The sequence below is a fragment of the Pagrus pagrus genome, assembly GCF_965226575.1.
Source record: "Pagrus pagrus genome assembly, chromosome: 21".
Lineage (NCBI taxonomy): Eukaryota > Metazoa > Chordata > Actinopteri > Spariformes > Sparidae > Pagrus > Pagrus pagrus.
In genome coordinates this window covers 4,416,413-4,431,174 of record NC_140208.1, presented here as the reverse complement: position 1 = coordinate 4,431,174, position 14,762 = coordinate 4,416,413, and the positions used below count along the sequence as shown (strand labels likewise).

Genomic DNA, 14,762 nt, shown 5'->3' with positions numbered 1-14,762 from the left:
CGGAACAGCCAAGTTGGGAGTATAACAAGACTCTTGTACTTGTACTTGTTGTACTGATGGTTTAAGTGCTGTGGAAATGTACATACCATCTGACTAAATACATCCTCCCCCCCCGCTATAAATTAAATTACACATATTAAATTATCAACTGAAAAAGACCAAAATCTGCCTGTGATGAAAAAAAATGGTTTCCAAAGCTGTAGGTTTACTTAAGATAACTGAAGCTCTGTTATTTTATCTGATCTCTGCACAGAAGCAGCAAGCCGCTGGATGCACACAAAGCAAAAAGTCGAAAATGCGAATCCATGCTGTAAAAAACAGGCACACAGGTGAGGCTGTCAGCAGCAAAAGCATTCATGCCAGCATTTAGCGTTCATGCTAGCAGACAGAAGGCTTTGGCTTTTGCAATGGTGGCCATGAGTGAACAATGGCAGAAGAAGGAGAAAGAGGAAGAGGAAGAGGAAGAGGAAGTGAAGAGAAGAGAAGAAGAAGAGAAGAGAAGAGAAGAAGAAGATGTACCTCTGTTGTTCTATTCACCATCATCTAGAAGGGGAAAAGGGGAAACGGGGAGGCGGTAGGGTCAGAAAAAAGGAACGAATAGAGGGAGAAGGAGGAGGAGGAGGAGAGAATGGGGTGGTTAGTGCACCACAACAACTGAAACACCAACACCAACACCACGGTTGCACGAAGCTGTAGGATGGGTGGATGACAATGTGGCCGGAGGTAATGAAAGGAAACAAAACAGGGAGGTACACACAACTGGATGATGGACTGAGACTCTCCCTTACAGTCCTGTTATTTACTCTACACTGAGAAAGACGATGATAAATATATCTGCATTTTGTTTTAAATAAAGACTACACTGTTTTTGCCCTGATTGGCACTTAGATTGTGACACATGTGAAGATCAAAATATTAAACGCCTGTTGCATTTTCATGCCATAAAAAAAAATAAGTCCAGAAATTAAATGATTAATAATAAAGTCAATAATAAAAATTAAAAAAACACAGTGACAGAAAATGTCTACCCACCTCATTCACTGAGCTGTTGTCGGGAACAGTTAGCGGTATGCCAACGTGTGTTTTTCCCTTTTCTTAGAGGTTTTTGGGTGCAGGTCCTTTGTTTAAGATACTTTTTTGACATCTTTATTGCAATGTCTGAAGCTACCACCGGCCGCCAGCTAATGTAGCCTAGCAAAAAGAGTAGAAATAGGTGGAAACAGCTAGCCTGACTCGGCCCAGTGGCAGCCTGCCTACATATAAAGCTTATTCATTGACATGTTATATCTTATTTAGTTTCTTAAATCCTCTAAGAAAAGGAAACAACACACCTGTGGCACAACGCTAACTTATAGATGCAGGTTCAGTGACTGAAGTCACACCAAGAATTCATGTAAGGTATCATGTGGTTAGGAATAATCTGGATATTTTATCTTGAACAGAACAAAACCCGTCCCCCTCCGTCAGTAGGTCATGATGTGGTCTCTGTAGCGTACCTTTGACTCCACGTCAGCGTTGTGGTCATTCTGGAGGAGGAGCGCGGCGGCCTTGGTGTCGTCTTTCCTCGCAGCGATGTGCAGCGCGGGCAGGCGGACCTTTCCTTTGGTGTCGTTTTCCAGCAGGAGGGAAACCACCTGGTCATGGCCCTGCTGCAACGCCACCGCCAGAGGAGTGAAGCCGTCCTGTGAAGCAGCAGAACCAGTTAAGACCAGTAGGGGGCGGTAAGAAGGATACTTTATGTCAGCTGCTAGCATATAACAGCAGCTATTAAACAAAAGTTAGGTCTCATCCAACGAATCCGCACAGACAAACATTTTGAGTAATTATTTTTTACATATATATTTTCTTATAGGCGTAACAGTTAATTAAAAGAGTCTTGCAAACAGGCAACTGTCAATTTGTAAAGCTAGCGTAGTTTTTCATCCACCCCTGGCAAATTGTTACAGAAACCTGGGATTGTATTTATTACAAGTTTACTCAGAATCAGTGGGAGCGCCACACGCTGTAAAAGTATGAATTACTTCATAATGTTGCTAATTTCCATCCGTGATTGTGGCGACCACAACAGGTATTTTAAGCCAAACCATGATGCTCTCCTGACCCTTACCAAGTAGTTTTTGTGCCTTAACCTAAACACAGCATAGTGACGAAAGAGAAACAGAAAATTCAAAGAAATGTTAAGCTTTTAACTTATCTGTGGTTTTGCAGAAATGTACTTAGCTAACATTTATTCTGGCGATCGTGTTGCCCGAGTGCTTTTTCAGACAGACGTGTTAAATTACCATCAGATTAACGTGTAGGGGTGCATGTATTAAACAAGTGCAGGACAATCTTACAGCCATTTGGCAAATTCAGGCACTTTCGCTAATGCCCTCAAGATATTTTGAGTGCCTCGATGGAAGTTCGGTGTCACACAAGGACAAATCGAAGGAAATTTAGCCGCTAATGATGCACAGATCAAGCAGCAAGACAAGACGAAGGTAACTGCATCCTGCAACACGCGCTTCACACAGGCAGTATAACAAATGAGGGATGCAGCGGAGGAGTAACCATGAATCATCAAGGAAAAACAAGGATAAGTAAAAACAACAGAGATTATATATGTGCGTGTATCTGTGTGTTTACACAGGACGCAGACTGTCTGGATGAAACCAAGTCAGCATCGGTACACCCACACATCAAAGCAGAACCTCCCCTCAGAGATCCTGCAGAGCGCACGCACGCAAAATTGCACAGGCGAGAAACAAACAACCGTCCAAACAAACACACCCATGTTAGCACACACACACAAGCTGACACACATTCATAATCAGATCCACAAGCATCTCTGCACACACACATACGGCCCACCGCCCCCACAGGCTCACAACCGCGCATAAATTTAGCATTTTTAAGAATTTTTCAGAAGTCAGAAGCCGTCCCAGAGCTCGAACCCTCCTCCCGTTTCATCTGCTCCATTACAGATTCAGGAATAAAAGACACAAAGTCACTTTAATCCCCTAAAAATACTTCAAAACACAACAGACAGCAGCACAAAAATGAGAAAAAAGGCACTAACGGAGGGTTTTGATCTTTATCCTCAGGCTTTAAAACTTGCAGTGACACAGCAAATTTGCCAAAATGAAACAAAATTAAATAAAATTCATAAAAATGTAATCAAACAAATGAAACTACAGGCACATAAGCTTCAGACCATGAAGGAAATATTGAGGTCAAATGTGGATATTACTGCCGAATATTAATACACTTTGCACTGCAGTACAAACATTCATATGTATTTATGTAATCTAAACCTCCAGAATACAAATATATGCAATAAAAAAAAGATCATACGCCGACAAAAGATTTTAAAAACAAAGGATTTTCTGATCTCTTCTGCCACGTGCTCTGCTGAAACGGTTAAACATGAATTATTAAACACCCAGAGTTGCTTCAAACATGGATATATATTTCCCCACATGAATAATTCACTCCGTCTCCGACTGCAGGAGGAGAAGAGGGAGCTCTGCGAGAAGATGAGGTGGAGGGAGGAAGAGAAGGAGGCAGACAAAAGGAGGAAGAAGAAGAAGAAGAACGAGCTGTCGAGGACCGAACTCTGTAAACAAGCGCGCGACACTGATAAACTAATTAATTGCTTTAATTGTATATTCAGAGAACACAGGTGGGTTCTTCACTGCAGAAACTGAACAGGGCAGAATTTGGACTTTGTAGAGCAAAATTTAAAGGGTAACTCCACCAATTTTACACATTAAAGTGTGTTTACAGGTCTACTACTGCATATGTGAAAGAATAGTAAAGCCTTGGGTCAGTGGCTATGTTGCATTGTGGGTAATGTGGGCACCAAGGTGTGAAAACTACACTACGACATTGTTGAACTCGTTATGGACAGTTTAAAAACAAACGATCAAAATCGATACACAACCAGAGATATCGCCTTTTTTATTGCACGTATTCTTCTTCCTTTTCAAAACCTGGTGCCTACATTACCCACAATGCAACCTAAAGGGTAACGCCACCAATTTTACACATTGAAGTGTGTTTACAGGTCTTGAGGAAGAAGAGTACGACTGCATACGTGAAAAGAAAAGTATAAAGCCTTTTGTGGCTCAAGAGGAAGCTGCATGTAATCTTATAAACTGCCTCTGGTGATGTCACTCAGTGGCATTGTGGGTAATGTAGGCACCGGGGTGTGAAGAGCAGTCCACTGGTCTAACATTGCACTACAACACCGTTGAACTCATTATGGACAGTTTAAAAATAAATGATCAAAACTGATACACAACCAGAGATGTCGCCTTCCTTTTCAAAACCTGGTGCCTACATTACCCACAATGCAACCTAGCCAACGAGTGACATCACTGGAGGAAAATGTATCAGATTATATTCAGCTTCTTCTGGAGCCACAAAAGGCTTCATACTACTTTTTTTTTTCACATATGCATTCGTGCACTCCAAGACCTGTGAACACACTTTAATGTGGTTAAATTGGTGTATTTACCCTTTAATGTGATCAGCAGTGGCCTCGGGCAGAGAGGTCTGGCCACACTTTAGTGGCAGTTGGCCGTCTGCCGGTACTACAGCAGATGATGGATCGCACTGACACACTCTCGGGTGTAACACTCGATCACGCCTCACACGACAGACTTCTGTAACGCCGTTAGTTCCTCACTGTGACGGCAGCTGAACACAGTCGAGGTCAGCCCGGATGAAAACACGCCGCCGTCACCGGCTAAACACTCGACCTCCCTCACTTTCTTCACCATTCAGTCAACAGATTCCTCCGTAAAAACAATAAACGTCATCATAATAAAAGACGACTTCATAAGCAGCTTCTGACTCTGTTGGTCACGATGCTGCAGTCTAATCACAAGGAGGCTAAATGACGGCTGGGGTGAAGAGTAAGTGTAAACATTGTGAAGCCTCAAGCGTGGCATCAGGGCCGCCACCATCTTTGTTTTCATGAGCCAGAAGTGGTCGTATAAAGACGAGAGAACGGAGCTGGGGAGGACTGAGAGCTCTAGGACAAGCTGAAGTCAATCACAATCACTATAATTTACAAAATGACATCATACTGTTGAAGAAGACTTGAAACGAGTGACTGAGGCCATAAACTGTGAAAAATCGTACGTTGTTTTGCAACCAGTGGAGTCGCACTGGCTTCACCTTTCAGACCCAGAAGCTCCGTCCATATAACATCTATTACAAGCTGTCATGGACTCATAAGTGTGTGTTCATTGTGTGTTTGTGTTTGTTTACCTCAGTGGCGATGCTCTGACTGGAGCCGTGGTCCAATAAGAACTGCACCACGTCCATGTGGTTCTCCTGAGCCGCCATGTAGAGCGGAGTGAAGCCATTCTGGAAGAGAAAAGGAAACACTGAGTCGGACCTGCAGTCAGGATCATGACGTTTGTCTTACAGGGTCCATTAAACCATTGAATCGTCTGCTTTACACGGTGTGTGTTTGTATTTTATATACTTTTGTAATTGCTGACCTTTTCAAATGGAAGAAAACATGTTAAAGGGAAAATAAAGACAATTCTGAAGCAGTAAACACAATAAAATATCCATTAACTTACATTTTTCATAATATGGCTTAATAACTAGTGGTCTCAGGTGAAAGTTAGCAGTTTTAGGACCAGAAAATTTTTGGTACCAATTTAAGCTGTCTCAGGTAAATTTAAAGTTAAAAATAATTGAATATCCAGGACGATATCATTAAAACCAAAAGCTAAAAATAAAAACGATACCGCTTTAAAATTGTCAGGCTGACTTCCAGGCAGGTTTGGCTGATATTATGATCCATCTCATCGATTTCTCCGCTTGCATTAGTTCATTGCGGGCGGTGTTGAAGATCAATAAGCAGGACTGCTTTATGGCAATATTGGATTTACAGGATTTTTGCATTAATGTAATAAAGTACCTCGATCTGTCTGGTATTTAATTCACTGGGTCAGCCAAAAAACTGACACCAGGTTTGTAATCTATAAATGGTTTATTAAATGAATTTAAAGGAGATTTGTTTTATTGATATTATACACTGTAAAAGCACCAGGATCTGTTTTTTCCTGATCTCTACAGCTGCACATGAACGCATCACCGCAGCAGCACCTATCATGCAGTACGTGCTGCCACCTCCCAACATAACTCACACCTGATAACAGCAACGATAAAAGCTGCAGCTCGAGTTGAAGAGGACTGTGTGTGTGTGTGTGTGTGTGTGTGTGTGTGTGTGTGTGTGTGGTGCGACACAAGAACAAGGCCATGAAGGCACATCTCCATAGCAACGCAAGGATCCAAAAATCACTTCAGCATGCAAAAATGCTCCTCCTCCTCCTCCTCCTCCTCCTCGTCTGTGGATTTATTCTGGTGTCAATGCACCAAAAGCTTCTTCACCCTCTCGTACAGAACAACACCTCAACCTCACAGTCAAAATGCTGCTGTGGCTCAAGGGCACAGTGTCAGTGAAACTTTACACACTCAGATACAATCTGAAACTTTAGTCTGACAATCAAAGGAGAATAAACTCAGAGATGATCACAAAAAACTAACTTTTTATCGAGTTTCCGTACAGTGACGACAGTCACAGCTCATCGATACCAACTTAATTTTCCTCCTCCAGACTCAGCTTTGACATTGACGTTATTATCGTTGCTGTGGTGACCAGAGCTGTGTGTGTCTGTGTGTGTGTGTGCATGCTGACTATTGACTGTGGGCCAGGAAGCACTGCAGAGCTGCTGACACAGCACACACACACACACACAGATGGACAGTGTGTGTGTACAACAGTTGTATACGCATCGATCTGCATGAGCGCACACACTCAACACGGATCTCCACCAAAAAGATGGTCTCACAATCGGAGAGCTTTGTGTGTGTGTGTGTCTGCGTGTGCGTGTTTTACCTGAGACTGTGCGTTGACGTTGGCGTTGTGGGTGACGAGTTCCTTCACCACGTCCGTCTGGCCGGCGAGGGAAGCTATGTGGAGAGCTGTGTTTCCTTTCTGTTTTTAAAGAAATACCAGAAAAGGGAAAACATTTTACACTTTTAAATTAAAACCATAAAAAATTAGGAAAAAAGGGATGTTGAAAAAGTGACATAGTCTCAGTGTGAGTGTGATACAGATCCTCTGATGGATGCACCTGTTGCATGTGTGTCAGTTATAGCAGTTAAGCAGCAGCTGTTGTTGGAAACTCCATACATACACCTCCCTCATTCCTCAATCTGAACTGCTGCAGCTCTTTCTCCTCTCAGGCTTCACCGCTCGGATAGTATAGTAGCTGCAACTGAACTCACTCAAACTTGCCATAGCGCTGCATTCAAATGATTAAACTTTGGACTTAACACACTCTTTAGCTGCTATATGCTGGATCATTAACAGTCAAATAGCCTGTTAGCATTTTGTTTTGCAAGATGTAACTTAAAATATTCACAATTTACAGTGCGAGCATCATGTCGCTCAAATATCTTGACCATATTTAATATCAACTTCGGTCAGATATTAGCTACAATTTTCTCAGTTCGCTAGTTTAGTTAGCTAAGCTATTTCAACTTTAAACACAAGGCTGACATATTATCACTGAGTGGATATATATATGTATATATAGTTGATATTAGCAAACAAGTTGAGCCCCGTTTTTTGTCTCCATGACTCCTGAGCGCTTTACTCTAATCAGATATTAGCTAACGTTAGCTATGTCAGCTACTTAGCTGGTTCAATTAAACCTGAATTAAGAAAACACAACGCTAATATATTTTCACCCAGTAAAGTTGATATGGTAAATATATAACTGCATTTTGATCAAGTATATAATATTTCATATTATCTACTCAGGTCAGATATTAGCGAGTGTTTAGCTAGCTAGCTACACAACAGGAAAAACCTTCATCTGGCGGTTATTGGGTGTAAGAAATGTGTAAAAACGATTCAATACATAAGGATATGCCAGGTTTCACCCTGCCGGTTACATTCCTGCTGGTGTCAGGAGGCTACAGAGGTTCACCGTCGCTGAAACACACCACCCAGCCATGAAAACCCCATCATGCACACCACAGGACGGATTATTCCCTTTCACTAAATCAGTCCAGTCAACCTCTCTAACACACAGCCGTTCATCTCTTTTACTGCTGCTCAAGCAATGTGACTTTGGGAAGAAGCTGACAAAGCAAACTACACTGGGCTGTGTGTGTGTGTGTGTGTGTGTGAAGTCATGCATACACTCTGAGCCTGTGTGGGTGACTGTGTGTGTGTGTGTGTGTGACTCCTGGGTGGCACACACACCTTAGTAGCTGCGTCCACGTTGGCGCCATGCTTGATGAGCTCAGCCACCACTTCCACATGGCCCTCCTTCGAGGCCAGATGGAGAGCGTTCAGCCCGTTCTGGAAGGAGAGAAAAGAGAGTGAGCTTTTTAAAATCAGGTCTATTTATTGTCCTTCCTTTAAATAACTCTCTGCATTTTTTCTTAGTGACATTAAAAGTTGTCTGATAATAAACTTTTGACCATAAAGCGCCCAAAACAAATGCTACAACTTTGCCAGTGACCTATTTTCAGCGGCGGATTAATATGCATTTGGTGAATGTGTGATTCAGTCAAACTAAACTCCAGTGAGCCGAGTGCAACAGTGAGGCTCGCTGATGTTTTAATAGTCTCTAATAGTCAACAATGGTTTAAGAGAGATTGATAGACCGGGGTTTGGATACACAAACAAACTGCCTGCTCTTTAGTCAGATCAACTCATTGTTGGTTTAATTTTAAAGAACAAGACGAAAGCCTGTACACACCTACACGGATATTTCTTAAAACGAAGCTTTTTCATGTGTTTTGGCCTCGGTACACACGTAATGTGTTTCACGTCACTGAAAATGAAACTGAAAGCTTTTGGAAAACTCCAAAAACTGTTCATGTGCAGACAGGATCAGGCTTCTGATTGGTCAGCGTGGCCTTACGACACAATACATTTTCCACATTTGCTGCAGGACGGTTTGAGAGGCTTTTATTGATGTTTTGTTTTCATTCAAGGTGGAGTATCACTTTAAGTCCTCGGCAGCTGCACTGTGATAGTAAAAGATTAAAAAAAGATTACTATCAAGTGGAAGCGCCGTCTTGTTCCTGAGGATTACGTTTACGCTCACCTGATTGCAAATATTGATGTCGACTCCATTCTTCAGGTAATCCAAAGCTTTCTCGAGGTTCCCGGCTCGAGCTGATCGCAGGTAACAGGCGTTTACATCCGTCTGCAGGAAAACACACACAGAGAGGAAACAGGTTGGTTTGTCATCTTTAACTTGTGAGCTGACGAGAAAGAAACTGTAAAAATTAATTAACATATCAACAAATGTGATTTAAAAATGTTTCTATGTGCAAAGAAAAAGCCTGAATTATCTAAAAACTGCAATTACACATTCTTTAATAACCCAGAGCTTCTTCTCGGCTATTTATTTAGTGAAAATAATAAAAAATATCGCAGCTTTATGTGTCACAGCCCCTCGGATCCCTGCAATGAGAGATAAGTTGAATAAATCCTCCGCAGGCTTGTGTGTTATTAGCTGGAGAAAAAAAAATAGGGTAAATTTTTATGTGGCACGTCCTCAGAGAGCTCACAGAAGATGAATCAAAGCCAAAAATGGGGAAAACATCTGAGGGTTTGAGGGTGAAAGAAAAGTGAGATGTCTTCAACCGGCCTGCTGCTTAGTGAAGGGCAACAACAACAACAACAACAACAACAGCAAGCCAGGAATAACCAGCCTGCCAAATCCAGGCCTGCAGCCGAGGGATTTACTTTATCTGATAGATAAGACGGTTCGCTCGGTGCCAACTAGAGGATGCACTCGGTTGGATTTTTGCCGATATACAATATGCCCAGTGTTCCCCGACGATCGCTGGTCCTGATATATGCACAGAGCGTATTATACTGTATGTATACTCTTATTTTGAAGGCCTTCTGGCTGTGCTTATTAAAATAAACACATTCACCGGGCAGAAATAGGAAAACTTGACTTTCAAGGAACAATGGAAACCCTGCGCAACACATTTTAATCCACTCAGAGCATCTCACATCTGGATCACATCAGCAGGAGGAACTTAAAGGTGCACTGTGTAGTTTTTGGGGAAGACATTTGAATCATTGAGTGATTTTTTTGAAGCCTAAACAAAACTAAATTAACAAACTCTTCATCTTAATTTCATACTGTTCTACTTCGTCTATATGTGGTGGACCCTGCCACCTTTCCTAGCTTCAGACAGAGCTGCTGGGGACCTTTATTTTCCTCTGAGAACAGCTTGTTTATCCAGTTGTGGAAAAAATAAATATCAACACATGGCAGTTGAATTTCTTCTCCAAAAACGACACACTGCCCCTTTAAAACATGGTCTATCACCATCTGTCCACTGTAGAATTAGTGAGGATTAATAATAATAATCAAAACGTAGATATTTGCTTCATCTTTCAGCACTTTTGGACATAAGTTCTGCTCTCAGATGCAGAACTGAGAGAAAACCGTCTCTGATGTTGCAGCGTCGGCCTGTTAGCGGCTCTATAATGCGTCTTTGTGTACTGTAGGTTAATAAGCACAGGAGCAGGAGGGTAATTGGAGAGTGCTGAAGCTGGTGTGTACTGTGTGAGTATCAGTGTGAACACATGGGTGTGGCCGACTGTGGCGCTGCACTGCAATCAAGAAATCGGAGACCGTCTGCCCTCCTGCCTGTCTCGCTTTGCTGTATTTTTCAACCCCACGCTCGCTTGTCACTCTCTCTCTCTCTCTCTCACTCTACACATTCACCAAGCCACACCCTGAAATCCTCACACACACACACACACACACACACACACACACACACTGACAAACACAGATACACATGTACACACAGTATTTTGTTGCTCAGCATGATAATCGTCAGTTGTGACGGGTTAACTGCAAATTGTTGTGCTTTTGTTGCTGCTGCTTCCCCCTGAGACACAAACTGTTGTTCATGCTGCATGCAGTCGGTGTGTGTGTGTGTGTGTGTGTGTGTCCCAGTTACGCTGCCTTTCGCAAAAAAATGCACTACAGTGTTTGTAAACAGTCATTTTTTTGGGATGCTGACAGCCCCGAGTAGTTTTCAGGAGTCAGTGGAGTGAATTCAGAACAGCAGAGCAGATATTAGGAAATTAACCTGGATCTGTGTCTTAAACTGGGCCACGTTGGGTCAGGGAAATTGATGCGAATGGGCCTGGAAAGTCCTTGAAACATTGGGGATTTTGATGTTTAAGAAGGTGTGGGTGTGCGATTCTGACTTTTCTTTATTTCTTGACCCAAATTTTGCCGCTCAGGCAACAAACAAACTGTCACTTCACTTCAGACACTGCTCATGGCTAAGAAAATAAGTCCCCTAACTGCTCAACATTTGCAGATAAAAATATAACGTAGTTGTTTTTATTTATGCATAATTCTCCTGATAAGACACGAGAACTGATGATCAATCAAAGATAATGCATTTAAAGACAGTTCTGTTGGTTGTAAAGATAGAAATAGAGATAAAACATTAATAATTTGGTTTCAGGTTCATTGTTGATTCATTTGTTTATGCAAAACAACAACAATACCAGTTATCTATCAAGGAAACAGTCAATTACTGCACATGTGTGGTTTACTAACATCTGACTTCATTGTGCCTAAAAAATAATAACAAAAAACTAAACTAAACAACAAAAAAAGGCATAAAAAATTGTATTTTCTCGTCTCTTAAAGTCTTAAAGTGATGTCATTACACAGTAATATCTACATCTAACAGTACCTACAGCTACAGTAACGTTAGCCACCATAAGCAACTAAGATTATAGCAGCACAACACCCTCAGGCTCAGTGTACTGACCTGAGCAAGGCATGTCTATTGATCCAGGCTTCAAGTCAGCTTCATAACATGACATGAGCCTGGATTTATAAAAATGAAGAGTAACACAGAGTCGTGTCTGTAATTTAAAGGATTAACTGGAGTTGCAGAAAGTCTCGTCGTGCTCGCTGCAGCGCGACGTTTGTTATCGTAGACAGATTGTTGGCTAAAGCTGAACGCTGAGCTCATTTCCCACTCAGTGAATGGATGTTATCTGAGTTCATCATCACACACACACACACACACACACACACACTCACACACACACAGTGTTTCTGGTGTCAGCATCCAGCCTGTGGTCCACAGACTGGGGGGCTCACCGGACGTCATGACAGCAGACACTCAAGTTTACTGAATGAATGTTACTATGATTATTTTACAAACCTCTGGAATATTGTTTATTATCACTTGTTGATGTTATTACTGTGCTGCAGTCTTTGTAAATGTTTCTGAATCTCAAGATACGTCACATACGTCACGGTGTGTCACAAAAACATAAACAAAACCGGAGAGAGAACAAACATTTCACAAGTTTCACAATCCAAACGAAACAAACACCCCGTCAGTTCAAACACGTCCAACTCCAGAACAGATACAGAACTTTCATTCAGACATAAAGGTGCAGGAAAACCTGCTGTGCTGTAATAATGTTTAATTAATGAATTAAACCAACAACCACTGTCACTCTTAGTATCATGGACTTTTATTAAAATAATTCCTGTTATTGTTCTTTGTCTCACTTTCTTTAATCGTGCACTATGTTTGAGATTACAGATCTCATACTTCAGAGGCTTTGGCAGATTCGTGTGAGCGAGTTCACATTTTAGCAAACTGGTACCAGAATAACAAAGTATGCCGAATCAGCTATTAGCAGTTCCTGTTTGCATCGTACCTGTTAACGTACGGTACACACATTCTCAGGCAGGTTCTGACATTTTAGAGCCTCTTTTTTTATGATTTCATACGTGAAACCTCCAGCTGAGTTGAAACTTAATGTCTGATCTCTGCTGGAGAAGCTTCATCACATCCTGCAGAGGAATGACTAAGCTATTAACTCCTGTGTCACATGACCCTGCATATCATCACATTACAGGAAAGAATCAACCACAGACAGTAAAGAAACACAAAAACATTATTTTTTTAAAGATTATCAGGCAGTTTTCTTTCCTCAGTGCAGCTCACGTGCTGCATGTGTGTAAATCCTGCCCTAAACATCAACTTCACATGGTAATCGAGCCAAACGTAACACAAAGAAGAGCGTTATTCTCATCAAAAACAAAACATTTTCCTGTCGAATGATTCAGACGCTGTGTGATGAAAGTAGGACCCTGTGAGAGGCAGAGTGCTGTGCAGGTTTTCTAAACCCTGAGAAAGGTTGTAAGGCACCATGCCAAGCCTTTTAAGTTAAATGGAGCACCAGGCTCGGCCGCTCATAACTCAGAGCATTATCAGAATTCCAGTTCAAAGCATCACGCTCTCAGAAAGTACTGAAGTCCGGCTGAGTGTTACTCTGTTTTTGTGAACCTGACACCCAAAGCTTCACGTTACAAAACATCTTGGTAGACCACAGCTTGTCACAACCTTTATATTTTTATCACACTAACAGACAATCAGACTGCAGAGCTGACAATATCTTCATGTCACTTGTTTTTATATCTGTCGTAGCTGATATTTGAACTGTTCTTGGTTGGATTTACAACACAAATGCACACAAAAAAGCCAAGAGGGCTTGTGTAACGTGGCAAAATCGCCACTTGCAGCCTCGCAAAAAGAACGGGTCTTTTCATTAGTATTACATCGAGCCACACACCTGCAAGAACATATCAGCAATCGTCAGTTGTTGGGCTGACGGCGGGCGGTTAGAATATTTTAATATATTGAACACGTGGACACGAGTACCAGGGCTGCAGCACCACCTAAAATGAGGCATTATAACAAACGGACACAATGATTTTAACACAAAGAAAAAAGAACTAAATGTATAACATATGCCGAATTAACAAGAGGGCCCAATTAATTAAGAATTTATCACATAGAGTGTTTCACAAAGTTTATAAAGTTTCTATTACCTCAACAACTCCCAAAATTGAGTGATTTCATAAGGGAGTCTGGCTGCTTTGACCCGCAGAACGTTGGTGTTCAGGTTTGCTCTTTACTGCAGTGCAAAACAAATAATTATAAACTTTTGTTAATAACTATTAGATATAAGTTGACCTGCTTGTGTACTGTTTTGCATCTTGAAAATGAGAATGAGACAAGAAAACATGATATTAGCAGTTAAAGAGCGTAAATTAAAGCTTACTGTAGCTTCCCTACAGGCCTGCAGGAAGCATGCATGTAGTGCAGTACATGCACAAAAATGTGCACACAGGAACGCCACTGCCAGGACTTACATGGAGGCCTTTTGACTTCAGAATTAGCATCAATTAAACTGCTTTCTATTTATGTGACTGTTCATGCCAGGCAGCGCCGCCGCCCTCTGTATTCACTATCACAGCTATCATGTTGCTGCAGCTCCACGAGCCACAGCGGCTGGTGTGAGCCAGGAACGCAGAGGTCACCATGTTGTTTATCTCACTCTTCCTGTGTCCACATTAAGAGCTGAGACAATCATTCAGTTCTTTTCTTTATAAGATTTATTTACATTTCAACACCCACAAGATTAACGACAAAACAACAAAAATAACACACGTTAAAAACCACACATCATAACAATAAGTCTCCTTGCAACACCAGAACTTCCTTGAAAATCATCAGGTTTTTACGTTTTCTTCAGTACCACAGTGATCCGGTGATAGCTGTCTGTACATAACTGGGTACAGTGCAAAAATAAACGGCTAATAGCTAATTCGGCATCAAGTAATGGCTTCAGTTTGCTAAAAAAACAGCCCGAG

General features: G+C 41.7%; 1 protein-coding gene across 5 annotated transcripts in view; it reads right to left on the bottom strand.

The window, feature by feature from the left end:
* The window catches only part of LOC311251025 (ankyrin-3-like), a 126,352-nt gene that overhangs the window by 64,477 nt on the left and 47,113 nt on the right, over positions 1-14,762 (bottom strand). For 4 of the 5 annotated variants that reach the window (XM_084343287.1, XM_084343284.1, XM_084343285.1 and 1 more), the window contains exons 2-7: positions 9,132-9,233; positions 8,279-8,377; positions 6,902-7,000; positions 5,257-5,355; positions 1,497-1,682; positions 520-543 (exon numbers count right to left, since the gene is read on the bottom strand). In XM_084343287.1, the coding sequence (XP_084199413.1) occupies positions 520-543; positions 1,497-1,682; positions 5,257-5,355; positions 6,902-7,000; positions 8,279-8,377; positions 9,132-9,233 (609 nt within the window). The remainder of the gene's footprint in view (positions 1-519; positions 544-1,496; positions 1,683-5,256; positions 5,356-6,901; positions 7,001-8,278; positions 8,378-9,131; positions 9,234-14,762) is intronic. The other variant, XM_084343288.1, reaches the window with a different exon arrangement.